Genomic DNA, 14,527 nt, shown 5'->3' with positions numbered 1-14,527 from the left:
ACCTCAATTTATATCCCGCTACACAAAAAAGAATCACTACCAGATATGAAAACTACCGCACACTATCACTAATAACACATGCTAGTAAAATATTGTTGCATATCATCAAAAACGGATTAAAAACCTATCTACATTACCAAATAGCTCAGGAACAAGCGGGGTTTGTAAAGGTTAAAGGTACACAGGAACAAATTCTGAACCTGAGACAACTCATTGAAAAGTCTAGAGAATTTAAATTACCTATGATTATATGCTTCGTTGTCTACCAAAAGGCATTTGATTGTGTAAGCTGGATAAATCTGTGGTCCATTTTAATATAAATGCACAGTCTAATATAGCAACAGTACGACTAGATCAGAAGTTCTTAAACCAATTCAAGACCGAGAGAGGTGTTAAACAAGGATGCGTGTTTTCACCTGACTTATTCAACATTTATGGTGAACGTGTCATGAGAATGGCTTTAGATGGATGGGCCGGTGGAGTAACAGTGGCTAGTAGGAAAATGTCTAATTTAAGATTTGCTGATGACACCACACTAGTTTTGTATATCTCGGGTCTAGTATAACTAACGATGATAACAGTTTTTGTAATCACAAACTAGTTTTTTTATTAATTATTTTTAAAAACACTTTTTCTCTCAACCTGGCCCAAGTAGTGGACCACCTCAAGACAAATCAAAAACAAATAAAATTCTTTAAAACATTCGTTATATATTTCAAAATATCAAAGACATTATATGCATAAACTCCAACAAAACGAGTTAAATCAAAATTCTAAACGTGTGTCTATATTATTGATCTTGGCGCCAAATGAAATAAAAGGCTTCTGACGGTTTGTTCTACATTTTTTGACATTAATAATGATCTAAGACAGGGGGACGCGCTGACGTGTCTCCTCTTTAATATTGTCTTGGAAAACTCAAATCGGAAAATTAAATATTAGAATAAATGGAACTATTTTTAATAGATCGACGCAAAGTCTCGCATTCCCTGACGACATAGTTATAGCGGACAGGAATCGCCAGGAGTGGCGACTTCTTTGTGAGCAGGTCAAGATCCAGAACGCATTGTCGAGCCACTTCTGATGATGATGTCCTCAAGAGCGTGAATTAAAATTGTGTTTTTACTTAAAACTATGATAGTCCAGTCGTCAGAGATTTGACCACTAGAAAACATACGAACGATATTTTTTGATCAGGGGGTCCTACCGAAAAAAATCAAGATGCGTTTTAAAGGTGAAGAGTGCAGCTTTCGTATGCAAGTTTTGTATTTTGCCGCAAATGAAGTGGGTGTTTATAAAGGTGTTAATTAAATAGCGTTGCACGATTTTGCCATTTTTTACGATTTTCATGATATCTGTCGTAATGAAATGTCCATTTTTAGAGCCTAATCTTTAAAACGTATAAATTGGAATTTCTCATTTTGATTTTGGTCGATAGGACACTTTGATCAGAAGATATCAAATTTTTACCGTCTAGTTGATACAAATTTTATTTAAAATAGATTTATCGCGCGTAACCGACATTCATAATCACCGGTTCATTCTACAGATAAAGTGCTAATAAACATTTTTGTTTAAAATTATCTCAGCTACTCTACGGCTTACAAATTTTTGATAAATCTATTTTTGCCGTTTTTCCCCCTACAAGTGGGCATTTTAGAGGGACGCCGGAGAGTAAAAGGGGTTAAATTTTTTTCCATCTGTTTTGGGGCCCCAAAATTGACAGTCTTAGAAAAATTCAGCTTGTTCGTACGATTTTTAGAGGTTAATTGATATTTTCGTCTCTGACGACTAGAGTAAATGTGACTTTAAAGTCGTTGTTGCTTACTTCAATAATTTTCGCTACATAAAAACTGATTTTTATCATGAAATACCACCAGCACATAAAAATTAATCTCAGGCAAATCCTGATAACGACCAAACTCAAAATCTGTGACTGATTCAACATCTGATAACTCAGACACATATGAATGCCACAGCTGAAGTACCTACTCAGCTGTTAATTTTCTCTTGGAGCTTTTAGAGACAGCTTTCTTTTTTGTCACGATGTTTTTCCTTGATTTCTAACTTCTCGGATGTATCAGTCACAAATTTGCTCGCCCTTTTCTTCTAATTTTGAGATTTTTTTGGGGTTCAACTTTGGGATAACCAAACAATTGTTCTCGATTTCTGCGATTTGCGTTTCTCCTCAGTGTCGACAATTTCTTCATTGTGATGAAAACCAGGCTCTTTATTTGTCAAATTTTTTCTGCAGCTTGGCTGACATTCTTTACGATTTGCATCACCCTCCTCTAATATGTCATTCCTATCGGTTACGTTACTAAATAAAAAGTCACTCTCAATGGAGCATAAACAGCCACATTCAGTTTCTGTAATTTGTTGGAACAATGTGGTGGTAAAGTAAGCGTGATAACTCTATTTTATTTTGCTAAATTTAGTGTCTCAATGGAGAAGTGGCTTTTATGATTATCCAAGGTCAATAATGTTGGATTTGTTTTGGAACTGTTCGAGTGTTGTATAAAATGCCCCATAACAGCTACAAATAATTCAGAGTTCATCCATCCTGAGGGATTTGCAAGTCCTAATGTAATAGCAGATGCTCGGTTTAAAATTACCTCTTGGGAAGATCGACCCTCATAAGAAAATATTTTTTATAGCCTCATTAAATCGCTCACCCTTAAAAAATAATACTGCACGCCACTGTCCAATATAATATTATTTTGGTAGAAGCAGTTTACAGATTGATAGACGTTTGGTTTACAAACTTAAGTCTTATTTCCGGTTCTATATATTACAATGATTACATTCTTTTGTAGCTTTAGGAGCATAACATTTAAAGTAACATGAATTTGTTATGACTTCAAGCTTATTTCTAAACTTAGGCAAAATTAAAAAAAAGTTAACAACGTGGCAACATGCAAGACGAATTTATGAATGAAATCATTTTTGACTATAGGAAAATAGGCAGCATTATTTTAATTTTTAATTAAAATTTAGTAAGTATTTTATTTTTGTTTTTGATAGGTTAGTGATGTAAATTCACTGACGTTTGACTGAATTAAGATAAGATGCAAACAACAAACAACTAATATTTTTATTGCTTTGGTGTATATGAGTCTTATTAAAAGCAATTGAATAATTTTTCTCATTGAGAAACACAACTCAGTTTATTTACAGTTTATTTATCAATTTGTCCTTTTAATTCAAATGATTGTACTAATAGTTCAAATACCTTGATAGCCATGTATACTACCACAATATTTTAAAATTTCCGCCACGTTTAACCTAAAATTCTTCTTTTTTAATATAATTAATTACAGAGTGTAAAACGAGAAGGTAGAAGTTTCATGTCAAATGTTGGCAAGTAGGCCACGACCAGGCCACGACTTAATAATATAAAAGTCTACCATACCGTGCACTCTGTGTGCATGACACAGAATACCATGTCAAAAGAGTCGAATGTTACTATCAAATGTCGCTGAATTTGATGGCGCGACTTTGAATGTAGAATTCTCCACTAAAATATTTTGTCGTTTACGTTCTGTGAAAAATCTCTAAAATACTACTAATTTGTTTTCACAGTAACTTCTGTCGGATGTATTAGTGTAAATACTCTCGAAATTAATCTTTTGTTAAAAGGATTACGCTATAGTAAGTAAATAATCTGTAATAATGCTTAATTTTTCATTTCGTAAAATAGTTGTTTCTTTCAATACAATAGAAGGATTGTCTGAAGTGGTCTGAAGTTGTGTCTACAGTGTAGGCAACCATTATTTTACTTTGTTGTATTTATAATTGACATATAATTCAAAAATTCATTTCATACTGTTGTGTAGGCAACCAGTATTTTACCAGTTTGTATTTATAATTACATATATTTGGTGTTAAAAAGGAGAGTGAATAAATAAAATTATAACTCAAAGATCAATTCAGATGTTTAAACAAAACAAGGGGAAATTATTAAAACTATTATTTTTTTTTATAAATACAGGATGTAGTACAAGACAGTAAAGTAATAGCAAATAATATAAATTGATTTGATCATCATATATTTATGGTTATATTAGCAGACATACCATAAGTATGTCAGTAAATTAGAGAGCTAGGTTTAAAATGAATTATTATCCAGTATTAATAATATTATGAAATGTGTCTCCCTGACCAACCTATCAATCCAACTAATTTTGAATAAGGCATGTGCATTTTTTAATATTCTTTCTGTAGTAATCTATTTCGTGTCTTTTTCTCTTCACTATAGGCTAAAAAGCAAATTTGACAATTTTCTTTTTATTTCTCCATCAATAATATTTTATTAATTGTAATTTGAAACAGAAAAACGCCAAATGTACCACACCGTGTGGGTAGTACTGACTTAGGCTGTCGGTAAGACTAGTGTACAAAGCTAGCAGTCGTCTATTTGGTTAGTATATATAGTGTTTCTGTATTTTTAACATGATTAGAGGAAATTGTTGCCTAAAGGCTATAAAAAAGTCACTCTTCAACGAAATTCACGGATTTTCAAACAACTTTCGACTTTCAGACAACTTTTGAGCGATTGTTTGGCCTTAGTATATTATATTTTGTAGCTTAGTGGTAGATTCCCTCGTTTAAGACTTGTATTATATATTTTGAAATAAAAATTATTTTTTTTATTATAAAATGAGTATTGTTTTCAATAAAAATATTTTCAAATATAAGAAATTTTTAAACTTCCCAGCGGTTTTACAGTCATACCAGTGTGTAAAATTGGTTGCCTATATTATATTCTAAGTGTCTAACCGGTAAAGTGGGAAATTCCACCGAAAAAAACTTGACAACGAGTCTTACAGGATCTAACAAAAGTGTTAGTAAATAAACACCACCGAGTATTTTTGACAACTATTTCAACTGTATTGATCTTCAGAGATCTTTATTGTCGGACGGAATTTACGCAAGTGGAACCGTTCAAAAAAAAGAAGGGATTTACTAGAGTTCAAAACTGACAAACAAATAAATCGAGAAGATTCAGATTACCGTATTTCAATAGGTGAACTATCTGTGTTGAGGTGGATGGATCGCAGAAGTGTGATTCTTTTAGAAAATCACCACAATCCAGTAACAAACGAAGTTATGAAGAAAAGACAAAAAGACGCTACTCTGAATGAGGTTTCATGTCGACAAATGGTATTGCTCTACAACTCACATATGGGATATGTTGATAAACTTGACATGCTGAAAAGTCTTTATGAGGTGAATCGTAAATCACACAAGTGGTGGCATAGAATATTTTTTTATTTTGTGGATGCTTGCGTCGTAAACGCATTCACTCTATTTCAACTTAGAAGCCAATTCAGAAGTATGTATTTGAATGAATTCCAACTCTCTGTGATAAAAGGCCTTATTGAAGCTCCAGAACAATTAAAAAGGGGAAGACCATCAGCAGAAAAACCAGTAAATTCAAAAGGCATACTTCCTTGGAACTGCACCATTCAAAGTCTTCTCATATGCCCCAAAGAACTACTTCTTTGAAATGTGCCAACTACAGCACGACAGCAGAACACAGTGGAAATGTTCACCTTGCAATGTCAGACTTTGTCTCAAACACGATAAAAATTGTTTTGCAACGTTCTATGCAAAACAATAGGAAGAAAGAAGTGCTACCTGGTTTTTAGTTCTCGTTTAATTTTTGTTACGCTGTTTGTAACATCCTGCAGGATATACTTTAGGATCAGCAGTGTTTATTTTGACTGAATTTGTTTTAAAAATATACTAAAATAAATAAATTTCACAAAAATCTTGTTGTTTTTTATTTAATATAGATCGGGCTTCAAAGGGTTAAACAAGAACAATGAATTTAAAAATAATTTTAAACTAAGAAACGTAATAATGAAAATCGGAAAATATTAATTATTAAATAAAATTGCAATTATAAAACAAAATAAACTAAAATGTTGAAGGATTTAGCATAATAGATAAATAAAAAACATTTTTCAACTAAATTATTTATTAACATTTAAAAAATTAAATAACTTATCTACCAACTAGAACAAAATTAAGTACAAAATTAAACGCTTCTAATGAAAAAGTCACCCTTTAACCCTTCTTGAATTTAAGTAACAAAATACTGATCGTCAAAAATATAAAGATCCATATGGTCAACGATATGAAACCGTTGTAAACGGTAGGATTAGTGATGGTCCAACCTCTCGCTAGTATACATCTCAAACTCTCTGTGGCTTGTGTCAAAGGAAGCACCACTGACATCCATGATATGTACCTGTGCATGGCTTCTATGGGCCAAATGATGCCACACAACATTACGATCGGTAAGAAACTCCCCATGGCTAGGTAAGTAGCAGACCTTTCATTTTCACAACTACAGGCCACCACGAAACCTAAAAAAATATAAACAATGTAAAGAATAAGCAGCATTTTTGAACATTTAACTTTTCAGTAGACGCAGCTTGTCTAGGAGACCGGTGGGAATCAATGTCGGGAAATTCTAAAGCCAATCGGAGGCTTTCGAGTTTCTCCGGCTGTGTATATGTCTATAGAAGTAATGGATTTTGACAAGAGCTGTGAGTCATGCCGATGCAGTGATGCAGTACATAAGGTTACCTGTTATTTACAAGGTCATAGCTCTTGTGAAAATCCAGTACCTATACCTTCTTTCGAAAGGGACATTTATCGACTGTGTATCATTGCAAGTTGATGCTCGAACTGTAAGTTTGTAATTTTTAAAATCGGTGCAGTGGACCGTGCGCGTCTAGAGAAGTAATAGAATTTTGTGACTTGTTAGTAATTTTTTTATACTAAAACTTTATTTTTCAGATATTATGTATTATGAAAAAAAAAAATTGTTAGCACTTTTTGAAGAAGTTTCGACGGGTAATGAGTATGCTGATGAAGCGGATACGGGAGAAGAAGATCATGTAAAAGAAAACTTGGAGGGAAGCGATACGGAACATGAAAATGAAGAATTAGATGATTATGAGACAGATTTTGCAATTGGTCCATATTTTTTTTGGCAAAGATAATTAAACAAAATGAGCTAAGCATATTGCCTCTAAGAACGTCAGAACTCGAAGTGAAAATATTGTTCTGCAACTTCCGGGTACAAAACTATTTGTCAAACAGAAAACCGATATTTTAGATATCTGGAACAATCTTCTTGATACTGATATGTTGCAAATAATTGTTGATGGAACCAATACACAAATTAAAGCAGAAAATCAGAAGTTCAGTCGCGATCGTGATATATATCCAATAAAAATTGATGAAATTCGTGCCTTTTTAGGCCCGCGCCCGCGATTTTAATTGTAGCGTTTGTATAAAATAAATTATGTATTATTAAGTGGTTAAATAAATTAATATAAATTATAGTGCTTTTTAATAAATTAAGATAAGAACATTAAATTAGAATTAATAAAGACATTATAAATTGAATAAAGACACAACAGTTAAATAAATTCTCATTGCAATACAGTTAGTTTGGATAAATTAGCGCCAATAAGGGATCTTACAACAAAAATCAGAAAAAATGTTTCTTTCACTCGCAATACGTAATCGTGAACGAAAAGTTGGTGGCTTTTAGAGGACGGTGCTCGTTCCACTAGTACATACCATGCAAACACAATAGATACGATATAAAAATATTTGCACTGTTTTGTCTGACGCGAAGTTATTTTATACCAGTAACATGGAAGTCTAAATTGGCAAAAACCAAGTGGGTGGTCCATACTATCTAGACACTAGTACCAAGGCAGTGGCGAAACGGACCTGTCAGCATCTCTACGGATCTAAGAGAAATGTAACCACCGACAATTGGTATAACAGCGTTGATCTTCGTATAAGCTTGAAGAAAATGGTTTAACTCTCTTGGGAATAATAAAAGTAAATAGAAAAAAATTCCTGCATATTCCTTGCTCTAACAATCGAGGACGCGACGCGAGAAAGAGGACACCATAGGGACGACGTTGATTCTGTAGCTGGAAAACCGGAAATCATATTAGCATATAACAGCACAATAAGCGATATTGATACCGTAGATAAATTATGCGCAAAATATGATGTGGCACGTTGTAGTAGAAGATGACCTATGGTTGTTTTGTACAGCAATAAATTCCTTTATTATTTACAATTGTAACATTTCAAATTCCACAAAAACCCGTCTAGAAGTTTTGTCTATATACCCAAAATGTCTATATACCCAAGACAATAAGGTTTCGACTAAAGGCGATCTGTCATTTGGATGAAGATGTCGAGCCAGTTCAAATAACTCCGGGAGCAATTGGGAGGTGTGTTGACTGTGGATGGAAACAGAAGCGAAAAACGAAATATTTTTGTTCGATTTGTAAAAAGTATCTTTGTTTGGAACATGTAAATACAATTTGCAATGACTGTAACACTATTCCGGTTTAATTTCATTGTTTTTTGCCATCTCTTATATTTTTTTATGATAAGTCTTAGTGAAATAATGTTTTATTTTTGTTTAAGATAGTTCTTGAAGACTAATATGTTATGTTCTAATTTTAAATTCATTGTAATTTGTTTAGTAAAACCGAGAATAAATCAAACTATTACAAAAATTGTGGACTATTTTTTGTACTACGTAAATAAACATTTTAAATAAACAAAATATGTCAATAATAATAAATAATGTTAAAAAACTACAAACAATAAATTATTTTATTGAAATTTAAAACAAAATGCATCCAGAGGATTTTATGACCGGTGTAGGAGACCACTGATACCCAAAATTAAACTGCGTCTACTGAAAGCTTAATATATTTTTCGAGTATTAAGTTAATAGACACAAGTTTTAAGTTTATGTACTACACAGAAAAAACCTACTTACCAAAACACATTCCGCATATACCGGCCATTACAGTCAAAGTAGTCACTGTTGTCCAATCTCCTCGTTGCGTTAAACTGAAGAGAATAAAAGTGACGAGAAGCACCATGATGGACTGTCCCAACATGACGACGAACTGCGTGATAATTTGCGAAAACAACAGCTCCGTTCCACTGATGCCGTTGACCAAAGATCTTTCCAAGATTCCTTCGTTCCTTTCCATGATCATCGAACCGGACGTGAGGGCAACAGCCATGAAGAATATGATACTGAAATAGGATGAAGAAATTCTTAGAAAACGAGAAACAGAAATTTTTGTTTCAAAGGTGATTGTTCTTCACAATTTTCTGCTTTATGATAATAAATTAATGAACTGATAAACAAATTTAAAAGTTCAAAATTAAAAAATTTAAAACATCATATAAGTATCATCATCATCATCACCACCCAACCCTTCGCGTCCACTGCTGGATATAGGCCTTCCTCATTTTTGTTCGTTGTGCTTTATCTTGAGCACTTTTCATCCAATTTCTTGACATTTTCTTGAGATCGTCAGTCCAACGAGTAGGGGTTCTTCGTTTTAAGTCTTCATTTTTAACTCGGTCACGAAGCGATATACTCAGCAGTCAGCATTGACCTTTCCATTTTCCTCTGAGCTATTTGCAGCGTTTTAGAAGTTGTAGCTGTTAATTTCAAAGTTTCGGCACCATAGGTCATCACAGGTACCAAACATTGGTCAAATGTTTTACGTTTTAAAGAAATTGGTATATCGCTTTTAAAGATGTCTTTGAGTTTTCCGTAGGCTGCCCATACTATGTTTATTCTCCTTCGTAGTTCGCATGTTTGGTTGTCTCTTGTGATCTTTATTTCGCGTCCAAGGTATATGTATTTTTCCACCAGCTCTACTTTGTTGTCTCCAATATTAATATTTCCGCTAGGTACTAGGTTTGTCATGAATTTTGTTTTGGCGATGTTTATTTTAAGACTCACACTGGCACACACTAACTGAAGTTCATGTATATAGCATTGTACAATATTTCCTTGAGGTTGTCCGAGAGCAAACCTATGTCGTCTGCGAATTTCAAATCTAATAATCTTCTACCGTCAATGTTCAGGCCTTTCTCTTCCCAGTTAAGTTTTTTTACAAGCATATTCTAGTACTGCCGTAAACTGTTTAGGTGATAAGATATCACCCTGTCGGACTCCTCTGCCGATTGGTATATGATCCGTGTTTTTACGTAGTTTCACCGACATATTTGCGGTCTTGTATGTATTGTAAATTAACATTGTATATCGGTAGTCAATGCGGCATGCATGTAGTGCTTCCAAGATTTTGTCAAATTCTACCGTGTCAAAGGCTTTATGAAAATCTACAAAACATACAGAACCAAAGTGGTCGATTGTATTCGTTAGTATTTCCTATTATCGTTTTAATGCTCTGTAGGTGATCATTTGTTCCAAATATAAATATATACAGAATTTAGCAGTTTTATTTGTTAATTTTTTGTTTAATGTGCTTTCAAAGTAAATACTTACGTCAAAACTACTCCAGGTGCTGCAAAATCTGTAAAATCTGGGTCTTGGTATCCATAAATAGGTTGATTGTACTGAAAAACAAGATTTTTAGATAAAAATGCGATTAATTCATTTGAATGTTATTCATAGAATAGCAGAGATAAGTCTCTAAAATATCTTTAGTGTGATATTATTCCCAATATATTAAAACTAAATCAATGATGTTAGTCATATTTTACACTGCATTATTGTGTGACTGGAATTGTTTTTAATCAACAATTGGAGACGCATGCAGTAGGTCAAGTTTATCGAATTCAGTTTTTTACCTCAGTTTGCCTAATTGCAAACAATTTCAGCGTGACCTTGCTTGCAAATGCAAAACAAAGTTGACCGATCACGCCATAAGGCAAGGAGGGTTTTCCTTACAAGTCATTTTGAGCCACAGTCAAACAACAAGACCATTAAATGTTTGGGCTGGAATTCCTGAAAATTATGTCATAGGACTTCTTTTTCGAGGATCACGTAAACGGAAAAATGTATCTACATTTTTTGGAAAATGAATAGCCGGAATTATATATAAGTAGTACCTTGAACATACGTGATATGGAAGGAAGGGAACAAGTAAGTGCCTACACGATCTCCATAGTTAAACAAGCTAGATTTTATTTCCTAGGGCTAAATAACATATAAGACACCAACTATAGTTAAAGAAGATATAACTAAGAGAATTAGAATGAATGTATGTGATTAAATAGAAATGTATTAACTAGTATAAGGGTCGATTGTTCGAACGCTAATCAAAACTTGATTGTAATCAAATATTTAATTAAAATCAAATACGTCACATTTTGAGCTTATGTTGACTGATTTATTTTATTCTATTTTATTATTTTGCGTTTTAATTTAAAATAAACTATAATTAAACTTTCTGATATTAATTTCATGTTTTTATCTACAAATCAATAATAATAAGCAATTTTTAATAATTTTGACAGCTGCTATAACGTATTTGATTGTAATTAAATATTTGGTTACAATCAAGTTTTGATTAGTGTTCGAACAATCGGCCATTATTATTCCTCTTTATAAAAGTGATGAAAAATCTAATGTCTGTAACTACAGAACTATTGCCTTACTACCGGTCCTATATTTACCGTTCCCGTCCAATGAGTTAGTAAAGAATTCGATATTATATTCGATAAAAAATTATACAACCATCACCCCTTGCAACTTAAATCTACAACTTCTTTCCTTAAGTTCCGTAAATTGACAAAAGCCTATCAACCTGAAAGACCATTATTCGGTGGAAGTGTTTCTTAAAGAATAACTAAGAAATTACAGTACGTTTAGGTAGAAGCAACTAAAGTATTTTTATATACATATAATATATTTGGGTATCACATGCAGCAACTTAAACTTATTCGTAAACTAGTTCGTAAGGTTTTATTATGCAATTTGCAATTTATTTAAATTTTGCAATGAATTGTATATTTTATTATCTTTTATTTTGTGATATTGACGATTTGTGTAATTTTAGAAAATTTTAATTGTGATTGTTATTTTTTTGACTTTTTGTAAGCTTTGTCCATAAAATTGTACAATTTTTAGTGGCAATAAAGCATATTTCTATTCTATTGATCTGTGGGTTGCTACTTACTCTAATAGGAATTCCAACACTTTTTTCATTATATCCACAACTTTTCACAAATTCAGATATAAAAGTAAGGAATCCATACAGCATATCCCTTGTAAGAAACGTTGCGATGTTTTCATCTAAAATACAAAGTAAATATTTTAGAAAGGACTGAATTATTCAAATACTAATAACTTACTTGATTTATCTTCATAGACGCTGATAGTAGAAGCCATTATATCCTCTGGGGGAGTGTCTCTCGAATTTTCAATTCTGCTCCAAAGCGCATCAGTGAAATTGTGTGGAACGACTACAACACCCCAGGATTTTCCTCGTTCCACTCTATGTCTCGCTTCTTCCTCCGTTTTCATAAATTCCTACAAAAAAAAATCACATAGCATCGAGATGTTTGAGTTGTAGAAATAAAGTACGAAAGAAATGAAAAATGTATTGAAATATTCAAAAACCATACTACTAGACTAAGATTAGAATTGATCATTATCATTTGTCGTTGTTAGTCCACATATTTTCGGTATACCCTGCAAAATATACCAATTTGCGACACCGTGTACAAGAGCTCTGAAGGTCTTGAAGAAGTTGGCAGTGTTGGCACAGTCTAGTGGCGCACCGAGGGGGGGGGGGTTTTGGGGGTTAAACCCCCCCCCCAGGACCCTATTCCGACACTGTTACTTACACATTTTAAGGACTCAAAATGGAGGTAACATCATAAAAAGAATTTTGGTGACCAACCAAAACCCCCCCCCAGAGGCAAATTCTAGGTGCGCTACTGGCACAGTCTATGCTGTGGTATTGGCTGCTAAGCTCAAATTGTTCAGAAATTCCCCATTTATGTTGACTCCAATATTTTCTCTATTATGGACTACCTAAATCTGACGTTACAATGGGCGGGGATTTAAAAAATCTTTCCAAACATTTTTAATTTGTATATATTTGTCCCATAAGAAGTTGGAAATATTGGTTTTATATTTTATATTGGAAATACCAATATAAATATCACAAAGCAAGAGATCTTTTTAACTAATTATATTGAAAATATCAAAATCGAGAACATTTAATAGCCCCATATATCTATTCAATGGGTTGTGAATACCATAGATTGTTCTGTGGAAAGGAATATTGAAAATATTGTCGTAACGTAGAGCTTGATGGGGAACATTAATGTTAATCTGGCTTAACAGGTTTGGACATTCAATAAATTCATGTATGATCTTATATATAAATATAGCTCCTGACATATCATGACGGTTCTTTTGTGAGGGTAAAGATAATTGTTGTTCAATACGGAAATAATCATGATTTTCAACAGTAGGGTAGACATGGTAATCACAATATCTCAAAAATTTAGGCTGGACTCTTTCTATGGTATCAAAAAAAATATTGTTCTGAAAATAGGGTGACCAAATAACTGAACAGTATTTCAAAATAGTTCTAACTAAGCAACAATACACTAATCTTGTTGAATCAATGGAGAAATACTTGCAATTCCTAGTAACGAAACCAAGAAGTTTAGATGCCTTTATTGAAATAGAATTTATGTGGTCACAGAAAGTAACCTTCTCATCGAAACTAACACCCAAATTCCGAATAGAAGAAACATTATTCAGTGGCTGATTATTAATAGTATGGCTTGTTCCAATTCTATTGACTTTATGACAAAACTTATAATACAACATTTTTTATATTTAAGTAAAGTTTGTTGTGATTGCACCAATTTTGTAGTCGGTCTAAGTCATCTTGTAACAAGGCCTGATCTCTTAAGCTATCTACAACTTTTCAAAATTTTATGTCATCTGCCAACATTAGACATTTGCTATTTAGGAAACAGGCAGTAATGTCGTTAACGAAGATATTAAAAAGAAGTGTGGCCTCTTTGAGGAACTCCAGATGTTGCTGATATACTATCAGACAGATGACAACCTATCTTGACCCTTTGTAGAGTTTTTAATCCACTTAAAAAACCTGACATGTAAGCCTACATTAATTAATTTGCCCAAAAGTATTTGGTGATCTACACGATCAAATGCTTTGGAAAAATCTGTGTATATTGCATCTACCTGTTTACGGTCTTCCATATGAGATAATATATCATATTGATAGCAGACCAAGTTTGTTGCAGTGGATTTTTTACTATGAAAACCATGTTGTGAGATAGTAAACCTTTACATAACCAAGAGAGTTGCTTTGCTATATGACAGTCGAAGAGCTTAAGGATTGCAAATTGTATACAAATGCTACGATAATTTTGAATGCTGTCTTTCTGACCATTTTTACATATAGGAACAACATAACTTTCTTTCCATGAAGAAGGAAACATAAAGTTTTTCAGAGATCTATTAAACAATATAACAAATGGCATTACAAGAGTACAGACACACTTTTTTAATAAAAAATTAAGTCTTCCATCAGTATAGTATAGTTGGAGGTTACCTCTTATTGTAGTTTTAACGTTATCGTAGAACCATTCAACTTTTTCATTTGTGTGGGTACATAAATAAATTTATAAAACTGATAAGCTAACCAAAATC

At 32.8% G+C, this 14,527-nt stretch overlaps 2 protein-coding genes across 2 annotated transcripts in view; one reads left to right on the top strand and one right to left on the bottom strand.

The window, feature by feature from the left end:
- LOC140440958 (triosephosphate isomerase-like) overlaps window positions 1-14,527 on the top strand; it is an 80,863-nt gene that overhangs the window by 60,335 nt on the left and 6,001 nt on the right. The gene's annotated exons all lie outside the window — the stretch shown is intronic.
- The window catches only part of osy (ABC transporter oskyddad), a 59,815-nt gene continuing 51,253 nt past the window's right edge, over window positions 5,966-14,527 (bottom strand). Inside the window, exons 8-12 of the mRNA XM_072531314.1 lie at window positions 12,181-12,358; window positions 12,006-12,121; window positions 10,370-10,440; window positions 8,837-9,102; window positions 5,966-6,374 (exon numbers count right to left, since the gene is read on the bottom strand). Of these exons, the coding sequence (XP_072387415.1) occupies window positions 6,073-6,374; window positions 8,837-9,102; window positions 10,370-10,440; window positions 12,006-12,121; window positions 12,181-12,358 (933 nt within the window). The 3' untranslated portion in view covers window positions 5,966-6,072. The remainder of the gene's footprint in view (window positions 6,375-8,836; window positions 9,103-10,369; window positions 10,441-12,005; window positions 12,122-12,180; window positions 12,359-14,527) is intronic.

This window comes from Diabrotica undecimpunctata, chromosome 5 (assembly GCF_040954645.1).
Source record: "Diabrotica undecimpunctata isolate CICGRU chromosome 5, icDiaUnde3, whole genome shotgun sequence".
NCBI lineage: Eukaryota > Metazoa > Arthropoda > Insecta > Coleoptera > Chrysomelidae > Diabrotica > Diabrotica undecimpunctata.
The sequence above is the reverse complement of the archived record's forward strand: the minus strand, read 5'-3'. Positions and strand labels throughout refer to the sequence as shown.